The 21667-nt window shown below is 39.1% G+C and overlaps 1 protein-coding gene across 1 annotated transcript in view; it reads right to left on the bottom strand.

Moving 5' to 3' along the window:
• Positions 1-3108: 3108 nt before the first annotated feature.
• LOC140149804 (medium-chain acyl-CoA ligase ACSF2, mitochondrial-like) overlaps positions 3109-21667 on the bottom strand; it is a 56767-nt gene continuing 38208 nt past the window's right edge. Inside the window, exons 16-19 of the mRNA XM_072171844.1 lie at positions 7090-7142; positions 6150-6207; positions 5918-5989; positions 3109-4194 (exon numbers count right to left, since the gene is read on the bottom strand). Of these exons, the coding sequence (XP_072027945.1) occupies positions 4132-4194; positions 5918-5989; positions 6150-6207; positions 7090-7142 (246 nt within the window). The 3' untranslated portion in view covers positions 3109-4131. The remainder of the gene's footprint in view (positions 4195-5917; positions 5990-6149; positions 6208-7089; positions 7143-21667) is intronic.

Below are 21667 nucleotides of genomic sequence, written 5' to 3'. Positions count from 1 at the left end.
GACCTATTAGGCCCTACTATACTGGGTCCAAGAATGGGCGCACTGATTATGCAAAACTGGCAACACGGAATTAACATGCCAAATTTCCTCGCGCTTCTCGCACTTCAGAAGATAACTTCTATATGCAAAGGTGTATCAATAACGTTACACTTTTGTAAAGTGTGACGGTAGGCTAATTTATACATTTACGTATTTGACGCCATGTCTCATAATGACTAAAATATCGCACATTTTGGAGATCAATATCACTGAATAAATAATTTACCTGCTTTACGACCCAAGAAAACTTGTAGAAATATTAATTATTGATGTTCCTTTTTTTCGTTTGGTTGCCAATGTCGCACACACCATGCGCGTATTTTTTTTGGGGGGTGGGGGCTTTGTGGCGCCAGCCTCCGGGGGTAAAGCTGGGGCGGCAAAAACGAAGGGGTGGCGGAAGAAGAAGGGGCGGCAAACACAGGGGCGGTAAAAACTAATGGGGCGGCAAAACGAATTAGCAAAGAAAAAAGTGCGGAAAAAATTGAAAAAGTATAAAAAATTTTGAAAAAATGGTACTATACATCAAAATGTGTTGCTTTTTTTTTTTTTGCACTTTTTCAAACCACTGAAAAAAAAGTTGGGTCAACCTTTTCGGGCTGTTGAAGAAGGGGCGGCAAAATTGAATTTTCTTCAGCCCCCGGGATAGGAGCGGCCACGGTACGCCACTGCACACACCTACACACAATCATGACTAATACGAACATTTTCCGCTCCATAGAATCCCATCTCACCCATGAAATCCAGTACAATTCGCCTCGTTTCAAGTTCAGGGCAAAGTTCAAAGTGAAAAAGGTGATCTGTATCATTTCTTTGCAGGGTTTGTTTTTTATGAACATAGAATTACCAAAGAGGCCTACACAATAAAACCAAGTAACTAACAAAATATGACGCCAAAGAAAAAAATTGTACTTTCTCAAATCATTCTATTTTATTTTAAATGGTGAACTCCCGAGATATTCTGCTTACGATATGGTTTCATGGATCCACATTTTTTACTATTTTCTTATGCTGTTGAAGTCAGCCGGTATTTAGAAAATGGTGAAATCAATATAGGAGTAGTAATAAGTTTTGACGTTAGCAAGAAGAAATGAACAATTCACTAGTAAATGGTAAACTAAAATAGCGCGACGGCTCGTTTGGATAAAGGCGTACAAGACAAAGAAGAAATGGCCATCAGAGACACACGATTGGTTAAATTAACCCCAGAGGATGATTTAAGCACTTCCCACCACGCCACTGTGTTGACTTGCGGTTAGCACAGCTGTGTGAGTGAACACGCACATTGCATTGACGGCCATGGTTAAATTTGAATTTGGACTGATATATTTACAATAAAAACGCATTCACAATGCTGGTCGATTTCACATTTTATGTTACACCTACAGAAGGTGTAAATTATCCTTCATGCATACATCACTTTAGATCTGAAATCGACCAACTAATAATGACACACGCACAATTCTTAAACAACGTCTTTTGCACAGAATTCAATGGGATTTGAAAAGTAAAGTGGCAGTTGAAACTCTGGTGATAACACGTTTGCAGTGCATGATGGGGCTTCCTTAAATCATCCTCTGAATTAACCCTAACCCGCCTGTATACTACAAAATACTACTTGATATTACGCTGTTCGTGCATGCATCCCACGTGGTGTGATGACGCAATCGCCCTAGCCTAAGTGATATAGGCACGGTTTCGCTGGCCAGCGAAGCCCAAGACCCGTGGCAAAGTGTCGCCGACCGAGTGCTTGGCATGCGAGGGGTCTCGGGTTTCCCTTCCCGTCGCCAAAAAGCCCTTAGGGGGTTAGGGTTAGGTTACCACTATCTTAAACCCTAACCCGCCTGTATACTACAAAATACTACTTGATTATGCGCTGTTCGTGCGTGCATCCCACGTGGTGTGATGACGCAATCGCCCTAAGTGATATATAGGAACGGTTTCGCTGGCCAGCAAAAGCCCTTAGGGGGTCAGGGTTAAGAGACCGGACGTCAGCATCCAGTCTGTTAACTAAACAGCCAATCTCTGCCACATCATGGGTATTACACCTTGATCCTAGACTATGCCATAGTCGAATTTTGATTTAAATAAAAATATGTTATTATTAATCATGATGAACGCATCCTGTTGGAACTCAAAATTATACTGATCATGTGTATTATAATTAATAGCAACATGGTCATCAAGAGTTTATATAATTAGTGACAGTAAAAGTAAAGTATACTCATGCTATTAAATGCAACATGATCTTGCATAATGGCTCACTTTAATACTGAATAACTCTGATTTTGGAATATACCAGTTTATTGGCGAACTTAAACCCGAGTAAAATATTCCACTTGGGAAGCTAACAAACAGAGGGAGTACGGTGACTGAAAAGATCAGATGTGAAAATCTATCATTTGCACACAAATTAATACAAATCAGAGTTTTATGCTTAAATGCAACAGCCACTAGCCAGAGTATGCAAAATGGGCAAGTGGACTACGGAATAGTCTACCTTAATGCCATCCCTTTAGATCAAGATGCAAGATTGAGATGCAAGATGCTCCAGCCTATACCCATACAGGTTTATGTTCCCCGTTTTGGTCATGTGTATGTGTGGTGAACCCACTTTTCCTCCCTAGTGATTTTATCCTTTTGATACAACTGCTGCTTAAAAATTTGTAGCGACGTTCTATAAAACATAATCCATATACAAAGTACTCACATTTTATGGAGACTTTACGTTTCGAAACCTACTTGTCTGGTTTCCTAGTCATGAGTGATGATTTGATCTAGCAACACTGGTGGTGTTTCTAGAAGATGTAGTGTTTCTAGAATTGTTCTGGATCAAATGGTCATAACTGTAACTGAGGTTGAATGCTACGGAAAAGCCGTCCATCATATGAAAATTGTGACCGTTCGTATTGAAGATATACATTTTTCCCAAAGACCTAAAATGTTTAGGTGTTTGGGGGCAAAATCATGTGATGGATGGCTTTTCATCACAGCTACATGCACTTAAAGTAAATATCATTAGATTTATACAATTTACTTCGAGGACTGTTAAATATCAATAATACCGAGTTTTAATAATTTGACATAAAAATTGTATTATATCGCGAATTTCAAAACAATCCAAATATTAATATTTGATATTTGAGGGGTATTCCTCGTATTCATAATGTAATTTGGTGTGTCTTATGTACTCCAAGATTCCACAAAAAATCCGACCACTTATAATAGAGTTGTTTCCATTGTGTCCAGACCAAAGTATCATCTAAGTGTTATTTATCATTACTATTCATTATTATAATATTATATTGTAATTGTTCCATCTAATAAATCAGAATACTAAACCAACACATTCAACACTTGTTTTCTTAACCTCAATTTTGTAAGTCTAATAATAAATAATGTGTGTCAATACAACTATTTTATGATTTTACAATTTTCAATACATTAGAGAATGAATTTGGAGAAAACCTTATTAAAATTACAAACACTCGCTGAGCAGCAAGACCATCCCTCTAAGCTTTTAATCCGATAAGCTGATTATCTATTTGTTTTCATGAATTGGAAGACATTCTTTGATGTAATACTGAGCTCAATCATCTGAAATTACTGGAGCGTGAGCCACCCAGGATGGTGGCCCAGCATAGTATTTTATTAACAGAAGGTTTTCTCCAAATTCGTTTCCTAATGAATTATTTCTCTTATGATTCAATAAGTTTTAAAATGACACTTACTTCAAAACTCATTCAATTGTTTCTGTCACGTATAATTCTCCACCTAATGACTGCATTCCTGCAATGTCAGAAGGAGCTTGATACTGTGCAATGCTTTCTTGCCCGTAATATAATTATTTCAGTGCAATGATAAACAATGCCCTGTATTGTGGTTCGCCTCAAGTCCAATAGTGACATATGCGTATTGGGCTATGAGCAGTATCGAACTGTGGGCACAACCTTGAAAAAGTACTGATGTCACTTCTGAAATTGAGGTGAGCCACATAAAGCATTCAGTTTTATAATTATTATCATTAATCTAGTGTTTATATATACCCATCGATACATTTCTCTTGACAAAATATCCTTTTTAGATACATTTTATTCACAGAGAGTCCTGTAATCCAAGTATTGTTTTGGCTTGTTCAGCAATCTTCGTTCTGTCAAACTGGAAAAAAACGGACAAATAGATAATAATCATTTTTAGTCAAATGACTGTGTTCCAGTTGAGGGTCTAACCGGTCTATATAAAATATACTTTACTTAATTATGGTCGGCTGCGATCGTGATGCAAACAAGAGCTATTGTGATGTGCCCTGAGTAATTTAATTTGATGATTTATCTCTGTGTACAATTAAAATCTATTTTATGAGACATTTTAGGGATTCCCCTTTCTTGCATCAACTTGATCAAAAACAAATTGAATCATTTCTAATTTTGGATCATATGGGAATACCCCTAGAGATTGTAAGGTGAAGTGATGTCAGGGGATTCCCCTCAGGAAATGATGTCATGTGAAAGGTTAATGTTATAATTAAGGCTTGGGAATTTCCAAGATCACATTTGGCTATTAATACTTGGGATTTCCCATTGCTTGATATATAAGAAAATGTAAACACAATTATTGTCACAGTTTATAGTGTTGATCTGGGCTAGCTAGCTAATATGCTTAAAGTCCAATTCCTTCAAAGAAAGGAAATTGCAAACCAGAAATATTTTATGTAGTCAAATACTACTATTTGCCAGTGTTGTCGGAGAAGATCTAGAATACGTCAAAGAACGTACTTCTTCCAAGAAAGGAATATATATTCTTCTGTCGACTTGCTGAAGTCTGGTGTTTTGATTCAACGCAACTGTCAAAATAAGTGGGGACAACTGCATCGCAGTCCTGCTTCCTGAAGATATTATGTGAAAGGTGGAAATAGCACCATGTTTGGAGAAAGCAGCGCAAGGAGTTTAGTATTGGAGAACGGCGCAAGGAGTAAAGTGATTTGGAGAACTGCGCAAGGAGTTTAGTATTGGAGAACGGCGCAAGGACTTTAATATTTGGAGAACTGCGCAAGGAGTTATAAATGTGTTTGGAGAACGACGCAAGGAGTTTAGTACTTGGGAGAAAGTAACACCATTTTCGTATGAGGATTTTATACGCAAGGATTTATAAATGCAAGTGTACAATGGACTTAGCTGATTTTGGCAGGACAAGTGAATAAGGATATATTACATCAGTCCTCCAGAACATTGCAAGAACTTTATGATCACCAAGAAGAAGAATGCTGGCTAAGTACTAAATAGATAAAGAGTGATTATATTTGATTATTGTGTATGTGCATTTGTTGTCATATATTGTACCAATAATAACGTGCTTTCAATTAAAGACTTAGATTTTGTTAGCATAATCAAACAGTGTATTTGTGTTGTGCATTCGTGTGAGTTCGGGTAAAAGGTGATTTTGGCCTTGAGTCAAGTACGACTCGTAACACTATCAAGTTCAATTTCTTTGTTCCAGCCAATTATCAGCTTTGAACAATCACACTTGTCTTCCCACGAAGCAACCATTTAAACAAAGTTTAACGAAGTGATGTAATAATCGGATTAACTACCATAGCAATAGGGTAAAACAATTATTAAATCTCATCGCGCTGCACTACAAGCACGTTGCACTCATCACCTGTGTATGTCTGCAATCATAGATTGAATATATTACCGCTCTTTTCAAAGATACTTATCTTACAGGTGCGAGTGATCACGGTTCAATGTAGAGGTACTAGTGAAGTGCGATATATTCAAAAATTGTTTTACCCTATTGCTATGGTAGTTAATCCGATTATTACATCACTTCGACAACGAATTCATCTATACGTTGAGTATAAAGAGTCTAATAATTTACTTACTTTGCCCGTCTCCGTTGTTGGAAAGGCATCCTCCACGAAGAGAATGTACTTTGGAACAACAAAATCGAATACCTAATACAAGAAGATGATTACATTAAAAAATAATGATTACCATCTTTAAACATCATGCTCTATTCTAAAATCAGGAGATTCAAAGCATGCGCACCTTACCAGTTTTTATTTTGTTTTGGTATATTATATATATAATTATTATAAATATACTCTGACCCACCTTGCCTCTGCAAAATTCCTTCAACTCATCTGAGGTAACTTTGGCAGAAGGATGAAGTCTTTGAAAAAGATGAAACAAAAACAATACAAACAACAAATTATAACATGAACATTTATTATTGATATCTATCATATCTATAGGCTTGAGTATTAAGTTGATTAGAAATGTTGTATCCAAAATAAACGGGAACAAAGTAAATAATCATGGATTTTCATCGATTCAAATAAACTGCTCAAATAAAGAAAGTCCGCAGTCATGTAACCCGTCCTACACCAAACCCTGATTGTGTTATGAACATTTAATTGATAAAGTCGTGTGCAGAATCTTGTTAGCTCCAACTTGATACCAAATTTGCCACCAAAAACTCTAAATTCAGAGAGATTGAGACCAGTATATGAAATTTGGTGCATTTTCAAAAGTTGCAAATTTAAAATGGACCACGCGGAGCTGTAGAGGTGAATGGCACAGCGCGACCATTGACAAAGCCCGAAACAACCGCTAGGTCATATCGATCGCATCGTGCCCTAGTATTCATGAGTAAAGCACTGTAGCAATCCATGCGTTTCAAATTAACAATTGAATAAAGCGCGCACTTGGGATAGTCGACATGGGTTCATCGTGGGCAAGCAAGCTTGACCACATTGCCACGCTAAGCAATTTCGACCGCGTTATCGTTTTGATTTGCAACTTTTGAAAATGCACCAAATGCCATAAACTGGTATCAGTCTTTGTCACTTTTGAGTGTTTGGTATCAAATTTGCTATCAAATTAGAGCTAACAAGATTCTGCACACAACTGTATCAATCAAATTTTCATAACAAGATCAGGTTTTGGTGTAGGGCGGGTTACATGACTGCGGACTTTCTTTATTTGAGCAGTTTACATGTACGATGTATAATAAACACGATTTACCAAATATTTCTTTAAACGTGTTCTTTACCTGATGCAGGCGCACACTTCTTCCAAGGTCCGTTTATCAGGAACTCCCACAACCTAATTGAACAAAATTCGACATTCGACATTTTAGACCAGTGGTAGAATTATGGAACTATAATAGTCCTGCCAGTAGTAGGCCTACTTGGTAAAAGATGACAACTATGCTTAAAATGTTTCTTAGTATAGCTCAAAAGCTTAAATTACCCGAATATGCTAATTATGAAGGTCAAAGGTCATGGGGTCAATCTTGTATAATATACACAGAATTTGATGCAATTGATATATTTAATGTATCAAATCAAAGCACGAATTACTTTTAATATTAATTAAATGTACATAAAATGTTGCCAGTAACTAAAATAAAACAATAAAGCACCACTTTCAAACCTCAGAATACCCTACTTAGATCTCTCGTCTCCCCCAAAGGATAAAACTGAACAAGAAAAGAAATCTGGTGTTGTGTACAGCATCCCTTGCAAAGATTGTGACTCCCTATATGTCCGCGAGCTACAATCAAATCATGAGGAGGGTGACACACGCATAAATTTAGAGAACCTTATTTATTATTCGAACTAGACAACCCGATATTCGGAATAGCGAACCTTTTTTCAGAATTTGAACTAACGAATGGTAAATTACGTGTTAGGACTAGTGAACATGGAGCCTTCGGACTCGGGACTAGAGAGTTGTTACCCTTTGGTCAATAGGGTAGTCCATGGTCATGGAAAAATCATTCACATGCCATCCATATTGCCATATCTTTACAAATGATTATTGTCCGGTAATAACAATTTTCTTGCGCACATGATCAAGTGCATGCAGATTATTGCGTGTGTCACCCTCCTCATGATTTGATTGTAGCTTGCGGACATTCCTACCAGATGATGACTCTGCTCGTAATTCGTCAGTAATATATGTATAAAACCAAGTGACAGTTTCTCCTTTGTCTAGGAACTTTCTTTTCTCAATCAGTGATGTGGAATGGTAGTTGCATTAACAGCAACTAGTTTAACATACATACAACAAAAGATGTATTGTATTCACTTCCATTGTTGTTTTAAATTCAACCAAAAATGGTAGTTTGTGCTGTGAGTATTCATAAAATATTAAGTTGCTGCTAATTAACATGTTTTAACATTACATGTTTGACTTTCTGCTATCACGAAACTGGCGTCGATGCTCAGATATAGCTTGCAGCAGGAACTGCATCGTGTGTAATATGCCGGTTGAACCCCTGCCATTCCTGTTCTTTGTCATCTTAATTTTTTAACGATTTCTATCCCCTCAAGAAAGTCATCAAGGCTGGTGGTGACGGTGGCACGTCAACATTTCTAGATCGTGATCCATAAAGCATAAAGTCAGCCGATATACCCAAGTTCTCTAATATTTTGGAACAGCTGTTGGATCATCACAACAACATCAAGCTTCAAAAAAGTCAGTTGTCAGCAAGAAAGTAAGTTTCTTCAAATTGGTTTTGACAAATCAAAAACTTTTACAGTTCTCTGGTAGTCTGCACTGTGTGACAAAGTCTTCCAGTTGACGGTCTGGAATTAACCATGCAATAACTTTGATGCGCTTGAGTGGTTCAATCTCACCTTCCCTATTTTGCATTGATTTCACCATCTCATGTTTTGTGGCCGCTCATGGAACGTGAGGCAACCAACTGCTCTGAATTGAAGACAGCACAGGTGCAGACTTAACTTGGCAGATGTGGCCTTATAGACATTTACATGGCTGATAGGTCTGCATGTCCTTAAGCAATGAGGGGTTTCGGGAGGGTCAAAGGGTGTCGTGGTCGGTCAAGGGTGTCACGTTGGGACAAGGGGAGTGCGTCAAGGGAAAGACGGATGGGTCAAGGGGTGTCATGGGATGTCAGGATGGGCCAATGAGTATTATGATAGGTGAATGGGTGTCATGGTGGGACAAGGGGCGTCGGGGTAGGTCAAGGAGTATCATGGTTGGTCAAAGAGTTTGGTGGGTCAATGGTGTCTAGTATTACTCCCGAGGTGGTGTCAAATGAATGAGAAAAAAATCAGGATTACAATAAAACAAACCTGGGGGTTGAACACCTAATAGTTTTATAGTTATAAGAAAAAAAAATCATAAAATTTGGTTCCCTATTTTCAGGGTTACCTATACGTCACTTATGCGTTAAACGCGGATCGATTGGCGCGAGGTTCATATTGGTGCGTATGCACCAAATATATATCTTGTATTACTTTGAGCATAATTGTTATAATATTACGAGACACTACTGGCTGGTTTGATTTTTTGACCTTTTTCTAATTTTACCCCTCGTCTATTTAAATACAGCTCAACTGCAGGGAAAATGAAATTTTTGAAAAAAATATGTTATAAAGACTTGTTATAAACGGGATTGAAATTAGGAGGAGGAATGTAAGTGTGTGAGTTCATAGTCGTCAAAAAAAAACTTTGGTAATTTAATTTCTTTCAGCCATGGGTATTGAATTATTTCATTATTAGGAGGTTTAACATTAGGCTTAATCGCTATGAGTTACATATGGAGAAGAACACCAGATTATATTAGAAACCCTATTATAACCTTTAACGTGTCTGATGCGATTCGACGAGAACGGGCAACGACAATGACAAAAAAGAGATTTGCATTGAAAATAAAGCAACAACGTCGCACTCTACTGTCAGTACAACACAAAGAGCAGTTTATAGTTACGTGATGTTCATCAGTATACAACTTCTTACCAAGTATGTTTTTGCCGATTCTGACTCATTTACTGTCATTTCCCGTATAAAATCGCCCCCAGCCATCAAATACACATAAAATCACAAAAACCCGTGTAAATCGACTCAACCACCAAATACACAGTAAAATCACAAAACCTGTGTAACTGCCGTGTACACAGGATTACACAGAAAAACATCCTTGCATTTTTAATTCACCCCAATCCAAATTACACAAAAAAATTCCCCCTGCATTTCAACTTATCCAAAAAAAAAATGCAGGGGAAAAAATTCCCCTGCATTTCAATTTATCCAAAAAAAAAATGCAGGGGAAAAAATTCCCCCTACATTTTTTTAACCTCTTCATTTTATTCATTTAAGAAAAAATATTTAAAAAATAAATATAATAAAAAAATGGAATCATTCAAAAATCATTACAATATCGAAAAAGAAATAACTCTCGAATCGAAAGTAGAAAATAACCGTCTGTTCGTATTTTACAACAACCAGTGGGTTCAACTCAGTCAAAAAAATCCAAACAAATTTTACAAACCCGTAACATTGCAGAATCGTTACAATGTCGGTCTATGTAAAGAGTTGGGAATTCCGACAAATAAGGGTAAAAAATATAGTTCGGCTTATTACCAGAAAAATAGAGAGAAGTATTGTATGGCTTCAAAAAAATATTACGAAAAAATGAAATCCTCATAATAATTTGATATTGATTTTTTTGAAAATAAAAAAAGGGTTTAAGAAAATAAAACATTGTATATAATAAAAGAAGATGAGAAGAATACTAAAATTTTCATCGAACGCTGAATGGGAGCGTTTAAAAAAATCAAGAGTGAATATACGGTAAAGGGTCTACGAGCCATTGCGAAAAATGCTGGCCTGCAAGGAGATTGGAGACACACCCGCAAAACCAATCTGATAAAATTTCTTCAAGAAAACTATGTCTTAGATCCGCTGGATGCTCCGATACAAAATATCGATGTACCCATTCTTGAACCAACGCCGTATACCACCCCCGCTCCACCGCTGGATGCTCCGATACAAAATATCGATGTACCCATTCTTGAACCAACGCCGTATACCACCACCCCCGTTCCACCCCAGATAGAAATAAAGCCAACGCAAGATTGGTCATTCTTGGATACCCCCAAACCACCTCCCATACAAACCAGATTTCAACGAAAGATTGAAAAGCTTTACAAACAGAAGGAAAAACCTTTTGAAATTCAAGAAACCGAATCTGCTCTCAATCGATTTACTACTCAATACAAAATTGATGGAAGATCACGTTATGAACCAAGAACCTTTAGCAGCAACTAAACAACCTGTTGTGAACCTTTTAACCAACAATCGTCAAACAAAGGTTGTGCTAGTTCTTCGCTGCATGATGGAAAAGACGAATCTCCAAACGGGAGAACTTATCACCAAAGAAGCCGTATTTACCTCCACTACGGATGTTAATCTGGAGGCAACTGATCTTGATGAATTATACAAAAGGTGGTCTGAAAGAATTTTGGAAAACATTGCGACATTTCAAAACAGCGGAAGCGGGTGGGTATTCAAATCGATCGTAGACTTGAGCATTCACACAGTTAAATACAAACCGATGAGTGGTTCGTCATACATTCCGACTCAAAAAGATTTAGCCAAAAAGAAAGCGATCATCAATCTCAGAAATCATGACAACCAATGCTTCAAGTGGGCCGTCACCAGAGATAGATGTCCAGTTTACAAAAATGCGGAGCGAATAGACAAAAAACTAAAAGCAAAATCCAAAGAGCTCAATTGGGAAGGCATCACCTTTCCAACCCCCCTTAAAGATATTGACAAATTTGAGATGAATAATCCATCATTTTCCGTCAATGTCTTGGGATACGCCGAAAAAAATTCATCCAAGAGGTTGTACAAAAATGAAGTCTACCCGCTGAGAGTAGGTGCTAGCAATCGAAAACACGAAGTTAATCTTCTTTTAATTTCGGGCAAAAAATAAGGATGGTCATGACACCCAACATTACTGCGTCATCAAGAGTATGAGCAGACTAATGTCGTCACGAGAGAGTAAAATGGTCATGCTAGATATTATTGTATGCGATGTCTCACGTCCTACATCTCCAAACAAAAATTGGTGAAACATAAAGAGCTATGTCAAAATAATGAAACCGTGAAAATTGAAATGCCGGATCCAGAGAAGGATTCATCTCAGTATTTTAAACATCATTTCAAGTCTCAGAACGTCTCCTTTGTCGTGTACGCCGATTTTGAATCTTTTCCAAAACCGAATCAAACTTGTCAACCGGAAGTTTCTCAGAAGACGACGAAATACCAAAAGCATGAACCTTCGGGCTTTTGCTACTACATCAAGTGTTTCGATGACTCGGTGTACACTCAAGAACCAGTGATCTTCACCAAGGAATCCGAGGACCAAGATGTGGCTCAGATTTTTGTGGAAACTCTAGAGCAAAACATCAAAGAGATCTATCAAGAATTCAAGTTCCAAAAGGAGATGATCTTTGGGGAGCAAGAGCGAGAGATCTTCAAAAAATCTACCCACTGCCACATCTGTAAGGATCCACTGACTCCCGATGATAAAGATAATTACAACGTCAGAGACCACTGTCACTATAAGGGAACCTTTAGAGGAGCTGCCCACAATATCTGCAATATGAAATATAGGAAACCAAATTTCTTTCCCGTGATTTTCCATAATCTAGCCGGATATGCTGCTCATCTGTTCATCAAGAATCTTGGCAAGACCGAGGAGAGATCGACTGTATTCCTTCCAACGAAGAGAAGTACATCTCATTCACCAAGAAGATATTGGTTGACACCTTTACCAATAAGGAAGGAAAAGAAGTCGATGTCAAGCGTGATCTCAGATTTATCGACAGCTTCAAATTTATGGCTGCTGGACTTGGCAAACTCGTCGAAAATTTGGATGAGTTTTCTGAATTACCAAAATTTTATCAGGATGAACAACTTCAGCTGCTCTTGAGAAAAGGGGTGTATCCGTACGATCACGTCAACTCTTTGGAAAAACTCCAGGAGACTAGTCTTCCACCCAAAGACACCTTCTACTCCAAACTCAACGAAGAACACATTTCCGACGAGGATTATGAACACGCTCAAAAGGTGTGGAATACCTTCGAGATGAAAACCATGAGGGAGTACCACGATCTGTATCTCAAGTCGGACGTTCTTCTTCTAGCGGATGTTTTTGAGAGTTTTAGGAAACTATGCTTGAAAAATTACAAATTAGATCCTTGTTGGTACTACACAGCTCCTGGACTTTCCTACGACGCCATGCTGAAAACGACGGGTGTAAAATTGGAACTCCTCGTGGATTATGACATGGCTATGATGATCGAAAAAGGGATCAGAGGTGGGGTTTCCATGATATCAACCAGATATTCAGAAGCAAATAACAAATACATGGGATCCGATTACGATCCGAGCAAGCCCTACCAAGTATATCCAATACCTCGACAATAATAACCTTTATGGCTCGGCGATGAGTCAACCATTGCCAACCGGAGGTTTTGAGTGGATGACTCCGAAACAGCTAGACTCTTGGGATGAAATCCCATGCATTCTTGAAGTGGATCTGGAATACCCTAAGAAGCTACACGACCTCCATAACGACTATCCCCTAGCTCCTGAGAGAGTCACCGTAAACAGGGTGGAAAAACTCATTCCAAATCTTGGAGATAAGGAAAAGTACGTCATTCACCACACGGCTTTGAAACAATGTCTAGACCTTGGACTCAAATTAACCAAAATTCACAGAGGAATCACATTTAATGAGAGTCCCTTTATGAAAAAGTACATCGATCTGAATACCGAGCTTCGCAAAAATGCAAACTCGGAGTTTGAAAAGGATTTTTTCAAACTGATGAATAACTCGGTTTTTGGCAAAACTATGGAAAACATCAGAAATCGCGTCAATATCCATCTCGTGAATTCGGAACACAAAGCCATCAAATTAGCCGCGAAACCCAACTACGAGCGAAACACAATCTTTGATGAAAATCTTATAGCGGTTCACATGAAGAAAATCAAACTGTACTTCAACAAGCCGATATATCTCGGAATGAGTATCCTGGATATCTCAAAGACAATGATGTACGACTTCCACTACAATTATATCAAGAAAAAGTACGGAAACAAAGCGAAGCTCTGTCTGACAGACACGGACTCGCTACTTTATGAAATCGAGACCGAAGATTTCTACAAGGATATCGCTCAAGACGTGGACCGCTACTTTGACACTTCCAACTACCCAGATGATCATCCGTCAGGAATTCCGACTGGAAAGAACAAAAAAGTTCCCGGCATGTTCAAGGACGAAGCCGGAGGAAAGCAGATAGTGGAATTTGTTGGACTGAGAGCAAAGTTGTACTCTTTCAGAATGCACGAGGGAAACGAGGAAAAGAGGTGCAAAGGCATAAAGAAAGCGGTAGTCGAAAGAAAAATTACCTTCGACGACTACAAACGCTGTCTCTTCGATGAGAAACCTCAGACGAGAACGATGAATGTGATTAGGAGTCACAAGCACGAGGTGTACACTGAAACCGTTAACAAAGTCGCGCTCGATTCCAAAGATGATAAGAGAAGCATACACGAAGACGGAATACACACGCATGCGATTGGACACTACGCCGTAAAACTTGAATAAGAAATTTTACTTCAAAACTCTGTCGGGTGGCAACTGTGTACCCTCGGGTACTATCATAAGCTCCTGTCTAACAAACGCTCTTTTGGTGCACCTTCACTCAAATAGTACAAAATTGGATCACCCGGTGTCCTCACGATACTATCAACCGTGTAAGTTTCCAGAGACCAAATGGGATCGGTTGCGCGTCTTCTCTCACCTCCCTCCAACTCTCCGGGAGCGTACAAATACCTCAATCTCACGTTACCTGGAATTTTAATCTCATTTTTCAACTTCTGTGGAGCTGAAGACATCGTTTCAATCTTTTTCTTCTTGATAGCATCAACCGGTTTCATTCCTATCAGCCGAGTCTCTTCGCTGTTCAAAGCTCTGATCACATCCGGAAGCCTACCCACCCACTCGGTAGACCTCACATTTTTTGACCACGAGCTTCCATCAGTATTTCCTGCGAGTACTGATGGCCAAACAGTCTTTCAGCCAAAGTTCTGTTGAATCTTTCAACAATTGCCTGAGCTCTATGTTGACCAGGCAACCCTCTTCTGATATCGACCTTGTGCTTTTTCATCACTTCGTTCACTTTGCCCATGAATTCTCTTCCAGGATCGACCTGCAGAAGCTTCGGCCACTTTAAAACTCGAGAGTAAATTTTTTCAAATGCCTTAGCCACCTCCCCAGATTCCTTCGAGCTCAGAGGCTCAGCTTCCTTGTATCTGCTCGCGACATCCACCACAGTCAACGCGTACTTGTAAAGCTTTTTTTCTTTACTCGGTCTGTCGTGAGGGAGAAACAACAAATCGGCTTGATGAACTTCATTAGGTACACTTACGTTAAATTTTGCTCTGGGAATGTACTTCGGAGGTGGTAGGTAAATTTGCCACTGAGTCTGCTTTTTTAAAAAATTTCTAGCTTTTTCTTTCGTCACTCCAGCCTCTTTCGCCAGCTTGTCTATCGCAGAAACACCCTTCCAATACCCTCTTGGACTGTAGTAAACCTTAGATATTTTAGTTTCAGCCATCTTTTATTTTTAGCCCGATTTAAAAATAAAAACAGTTTAAGAAAATCCCGGCTAATAAAAAAACAGTTTAAGAAAATCCCGGCTAATAAAAACAAACAAAATGGCAAAACAATCAAGCATACTGAAGGTGGAATTTGAGCACTTGTTAGAAGAGCAAAAAGGATCCTCAATTTTGAAATGGGTTGAACTAGAAGAAGGTGGAATTTACGAAATTACCAATTTTGAGATCATGGAAACCAGGGTTGGAAAATCCGGAGTTATCACTCTCAGTGATAACACTCGAGTTTGGAGTTGTTCTACCCTAACAAAAAGGCTAGAGAACTTGGACTTGGACTTTGGTGAATCAATAGCTCTTGTTAAACCCACGGGCCAAAAAAGAAAGCAAAACAACCGGGAACATGTACCACAGTTTTGACCTTGTAGTGAAAGAGTTGGAATATGATGAAGACTCAGACTAGACGTACAGTCTACCATAACCAACAAAAAAAAAATCTCCTTTAGACATTCAGTCTAAAGGAGATTTTTTTATTGTTACAAAAATGAAGTGTACGAGTAAATACAAGCGTTGTTTTTGCAAATTGTGTAAAAAGAAAACTCGCCTTCGGAACAAAAAACCGATTTGCAACCTATACGGTACCGAATTCACTCGGTTGTTTAAAGAACCCGCACGAGTGGAGCAAAGAGTTCCGCCAAAATGTAAAAATTGCAACTCAGAATACATAGTAGACGATGTGTGTTATGATTGTGGTTTAGAAAATGACGCGTCTCTTAACGAGAACTCACCCCGAGTTAACATCGACCAAATTCGACAATCGAAAAAGTACTGCGAAACCAAGACCTACCAGTTTGAAGAATACATCGAAATCTACAGTGGAAATGTTACGAGTACTTCTGAGATTTTGATTGACGAGTTTGTTACAAAAATGAAGTGTACGAGTAAATATAAGCGCTGTTTTTGCAAAGTGTGTAAAAAGAAAACTTGCCTCCGAAAACAGAACAAAAAAACCGATTTGTCTATTCGCTACTTGCACGGTTCCGCCATTATGCACTATGTGCGGGAGAGCCTCGAACTGGCAGCATACATGAATGGGAATTGAACTAGTCATAACGTTCTGTGTAAGGTTACATAATTCTTCCTTTCATGTATGCTGCCAGTTCGAGGCTCTCCCACATAGTGCATAATGGCGGAACCGTGCAAGTAGCGAATACGGTACTGAATTTAATCAGTTGTTTAAAGAACCCGCGCGAGTGCAAAGCATACCAAAATGTAACTCAAAATACAGTGGAAATGTTACGAGTACTTCTGAGATTTTGATCGACGAGTTTGTTAAAAAAATAAAATAAAATAAAAAAATGTTCGAGTCCCTGAGTAAAAAAGACTTGTTAAAAGTCTTGAGATCAGACCCAAAAGCCGTTCACAAGATTTACTACAAAGTTACGGGCAATTCTCCCGTTGATTTTTGTCATGATCGCATTAATTTGTTATGCGATCTTGATAATATACTGAAAATTTATCTACAAAATAAACCCAAGAGAAATAATTTCAATATTCACTACGTTCTCTTCTACCTACTCAAGCGAAGAAATTATCCCGTAACTCTTGATGATTTTCCAGAGATTAGAGGCTCAGCTCCCACCCAAATACTTTTATCCAAAGTATTTGATAGCGACCACACCGGTTCCGAGCAATCCCAGTCCGAGCAAAGCTAATTCCCCATTTTGGATCGATTTTGTTTGATCTTCGTCGAGATACTCTCCATCATAAAGTTGTGGTTCGGGTGGAAAAGAATCCATCAAAATTCCCGTTAAATTATAATACTGTCTCATCGCGTCATCGACGTCCGAAAAGGTTCTCTCCGCGTGACCCTGTTTTTTAATTGATCGTTGATGTAATCTATTCTTGAAAGACGCGCTAAATTCCAAGAATCTCGGTCGTGCTGAAGTTTTTCGAGAGCGAGATCGTGTCTTTGCGTTCTTCCGAACTACTGAGAGAGTTGAACAGATAATTGCTCCCTGAAAATGCCAAAGCGTTAACCATGGCTCCACCAACCATGAATGCGATCGACGCCATTTTTCTCTTTATTTTCACAAAAAACCCTCTTAGCACAGATAGTGCTAAGAGGGTTTTTTTTTTTCTTTCATTGACAGAATGTTTTCCTTGGACTAAGCCATAATTTGATCCGGAAGAATTCCTTGATTCACGAGCCAATCTCTGAGCATCGTAGCCGAATAGACGCTCAAAGTCAACTTTACGATATCCTCCACATCAAGCTGCGAGAGATTAGCCGGCTTCATTTTTAGGAACTTTTTCATAACGAACGAGTTAGCCCATATACCGAAGCTTATCGTTGTTGCGTGATACGCACCGTTTACGATCATTCTTATGTTTGGATTGGTTTCTGCCATCTTCTTTATTGTAACTAAAAATCATCGAAAGGATCGACTTTTGGTTGATGATCGACCACTGTGGTCACGGTGGGTGGGCTTTCAGTCGTACCGTTTAAGGTAGAATACCCATATGCCACTATCCCTCCAACGACGACGACCGCTCCTCCAACAAGAACTGGACCTGACAACCAGTTTGACACGTCTGAAGGTGTACGTGACGTTTTGTCTATGGTGGACGGGTTCTCCCGTGTCGTTTCCTCTGCTTCAAAGGCTTTCATTTTGCTGCCCTTTCTTTGTTTCTTGCGGCTAATGCTTTTCCAGCGGCAACCCGGTTCGGGTTTTTGACTTTTGCTTGATTCACTCCTGCCGTCACTTTTGTCGGAGGCGTCGTGTCCGCTGCTGGAACGTCTACTGATTTGGTTTCTAGATCACTCATCTTTTATTATTAGAAAAAATCTATAGATACCTGTAGAATCATCTATAGATACCTGTAGAATCATCTATAGATACCTGTAGAATCATCTATAGATACCTGTAGAAATCATCTATAGATACCTGTAGAATCATCTATAGATACCTGTAGAATCATCTATAGATACCTGTAGAAATCATCTATAGATACCTGTAGAATCATCTATAGATACCTGTAGAAATCATCTATAGATACCTGTAGAAATCATCTATAGATACCTGTAGACTCTTGCGAAAGCTGAAATTTTCTTTGAAACTTCATTTTAAAGTTTTGATAAATAATTATAAACAAAAATCAGGCATTGATCATCGGAACCGAGATTGGTGTTTGAAGATTCTGACTCGGAAACTCAGTAAGATGACGGATTCGTTCTCCGAAGAATCAGATTTCAGCGACGAATGCGACGCGTTCGATCCGCTGTACTGCGATTCAAAAGGGGAGCATCTCACCTTATCGCAGAGGGTAAAAAGAAGCAGAGAGAGGATCGCCGAGAAAAGAGAGGTCGAGCTCCTAAAGACGCGACTTCTGGTGGAAGAGATCGCGCAGAGCAAATTTCCCAGGAAAAAAATGCCCTACAAAGAGAACGAGCCCCCGGTGACGCTGGTTCACTTCCTCTCGTTCGGTTGCAAGAACTCGGTCTACGAAAAAGAGATAACCTGGGAAAGACAGTGCGACTGCAAGAGACCGGATCTGCATAAAAAATTGCACGGTATTCCAAAACCCGAGCCGGCGATCGTGATCCAAAAAAGCAACCCAAAGACGTGGAGCAACCTCTTCAAGACCGAAGCCACCATCGTGGAGGAAGATAGAAGAAGGGAGGAAAGCGCAAAGAAGTTAGAACGGGAAAGGCTCGAGCGCGAAAAACGACGCGCCCCCAGGGTGATAATCCGACTGTGCAAGTTTTACCAACAAAATAAGCCGTGCCCCAACATTAAAGAATGCAAAGACGCTCACTCTCCCAGAGATTTTGAACAAGAGTGTAGATTTGGAAAGAGTTGTAAATTTTAAAAATAAAAGTGTAAAAATTTACACGGTAAATTATAAAGTAGTTGCCGCGACTTGTCAAAAAAAATGTTCGAGAGATATTTTTCTCTTGAACATTTTTTTTTTTTGGTTTTGAAACTTTTGTAATTTTTTATTTTTTTTAAAAAAGTTTAGTCAAACCAAAAAAAAATTCAAGAGGAATAAATACTTCCTCTTGAATTTTTTAGTTTCCAGGATCTTAACCCTTTCCATACTAGACGGGTTTTTGTTGCTTTACGAGTTGTCTCCAGAAGAAAAGATTGCATTCGATCATCATGGTAGTCAACAGAGCTGACGATTCGCTTCTTCCTAAAATCACGGTCCTTGTAAAATCATCCTTGCTGGATTCGCTAAAAATGTTGTAAAGCGGAGTCGGAAACGGTGAAAATGAAGAAAGTATGTAGCTTGCCATCAGCCTTACGGTTCTTCCGTTTCCGTCCGAAAAAGGATGCAGTTCAAGCATTTCGGTTACAAAATATGCGCAAGCTTTGAAGGTATTCAACAATCTTTTTTCCTCGTCAGGATCTTCCCTGCTTTGAATAAACAAACTATTGAATCTATCAACGATGTTGATTACCGCCATTTCCATATCTTCAGGCATGCGATACTCGTGTCTCTGACCCATAAACGTTGTAAACCTCCGAGCCCGACTATACTCTCCGGGCTTTGTTTTGCCAAATTCTAACGGAAGATTTTTCCTCACAATTTTGTTGGTCTGTCTAATCAAGTTTTCTTCTAGAAACCCAAAATTGCTATCATTTTTCAAACTCATTAAATTTTGGCAGGCTTTGTGTAGGTTGAGCGTTTCTTTTGCTTGTAAGGAGGTGTCATCGGGGTCAAGGTTCGATAGAAACTCTCGCGTTTGCGATAGGTTTTGAAATCCGTGATATTCTTCGTCTAGACAATGATAAACAAATTCCGTCAAGAGAAAGTCTTTCGGAACCTCGCAATTATTCATCTTTTTGCACTTCAGAATCTCTCGAATGGCATCTTTGATGCTTGGAAATTCGCCCTTTCTCCAACTAGGGTTTTCTTCTGGAGAAAAATCGATCAAATCGCTAACCGAAGAAATAAATGACATTTTTAGAATATAAAAAAGTTATATCTTAAAACTGTTTTGCAAACTTCAAAGGGTTAATCAATCACATCAATACTTGGGGAGTCGTCTACTGTGCACTTCGCTTCTGGTGGAAAGTCAACTTTTTAACACCGTTGCTAGTTAACAGAATAGCCTCCAACGGAGCTAGCATACGTCCAAAACTATGATACAGCCCACAGGTCCATTTGTTTAAAGCTAAATCAATAAAGGGCCCTTCGTTCAGAGACTCTTCCAGAGCATCGCGATCAGTAATCGCCAAATTTTTTGGAAGGAAGAGTCCGACCAAATTTACGTAAGCGGTAACGAAGTGCTTTTTCATTGACCTGGTCACTATCCCACCCATGTGAGCCTCGTATCTGGCGTAGAGTCTCATCAGGCTCTTTTGATCAAGCCTATCGATCTCAGCGGAGGTTATGGTCTTTCCCAAATACTCTTTGCTTTTTCCTGCCTCTGCTACGCCTATCAACCGTTCCCGCAGCTGTTCCGTTTTAGCAGAGTCCGTGTTTACAAGTTCCTCCCGTGTAGCCGTACCGTCTAAGGTAGACATTCCGCCTATGGTAGACGTTTCGCTCAGGGTGGGCAGAACGTCCACGGTCATCGCCTCGTTAACTATATCTTCAATTTCAGTCATCTTGCTTTTTTATCTTAAGATTATTTTTGCCACCAGTACTCAGTCGGTTGCTCGGTAATTAGAATTAGTTTGGAATGTTTTTGTTTAGCTAGCTTTTTTTTGATCTCTTTTTCTCTTCTAGAGTTGGGATTATATCGTTCTCCCTTAGAGTCTCGTCGAAACTATCTTGATCTTTTGTGTAAAACAGGGCTGTCCATTTTGTCTGCTCTCTGAGATCAGTAACGATGGAGTTATATTTTTGTGTAAGCACCCAAACGGAGCAATTATCGTGTCTTCCCGAGAATGCTAGCTGAGAAAGCATCTGTTTCTTTTTGGTTAATGATCTGTCAGAGCTGCAGTCCTCGATAATGAAAAGTGTGTGTCCGTCTTGTATTCCATAAGTTTTGTATCCAAATTTCAAACAATCGTTCAGCCAATCGTCGGACTTTGGACACCAGTTAGGATCCATTGGAATGACATCAACGTCCTTAAAAAACCAGGATCTGTTTAAGTACGCTTTGTTGCGCGTCCAGGTAGGGCAACGATTATGATGTATTCAAAGAAATTCTTGTATTCCCTCTCGAGTAAATCCAG

This window comes from Amphiura filiformis, chromosome 4, assembly GCF_039555335.1.
Source record: "Amphiura filiformis chromosome 4, Afil_fr2py, whole genome shotgun sequence".
In the NCBI taxonomy this organism is placed as follows: domain Eukaryota; kingdom Metazoa; phylum Echinodermata; class Ophiuroidea; order Amphilepidida; family Amphiuridae; genus Amphiura; species Amphiura filiformis.
Note: the sequence above shows the minus strand (reverse complement) of the source record. Positions and strands in the feature narration are given on the sequence as shown.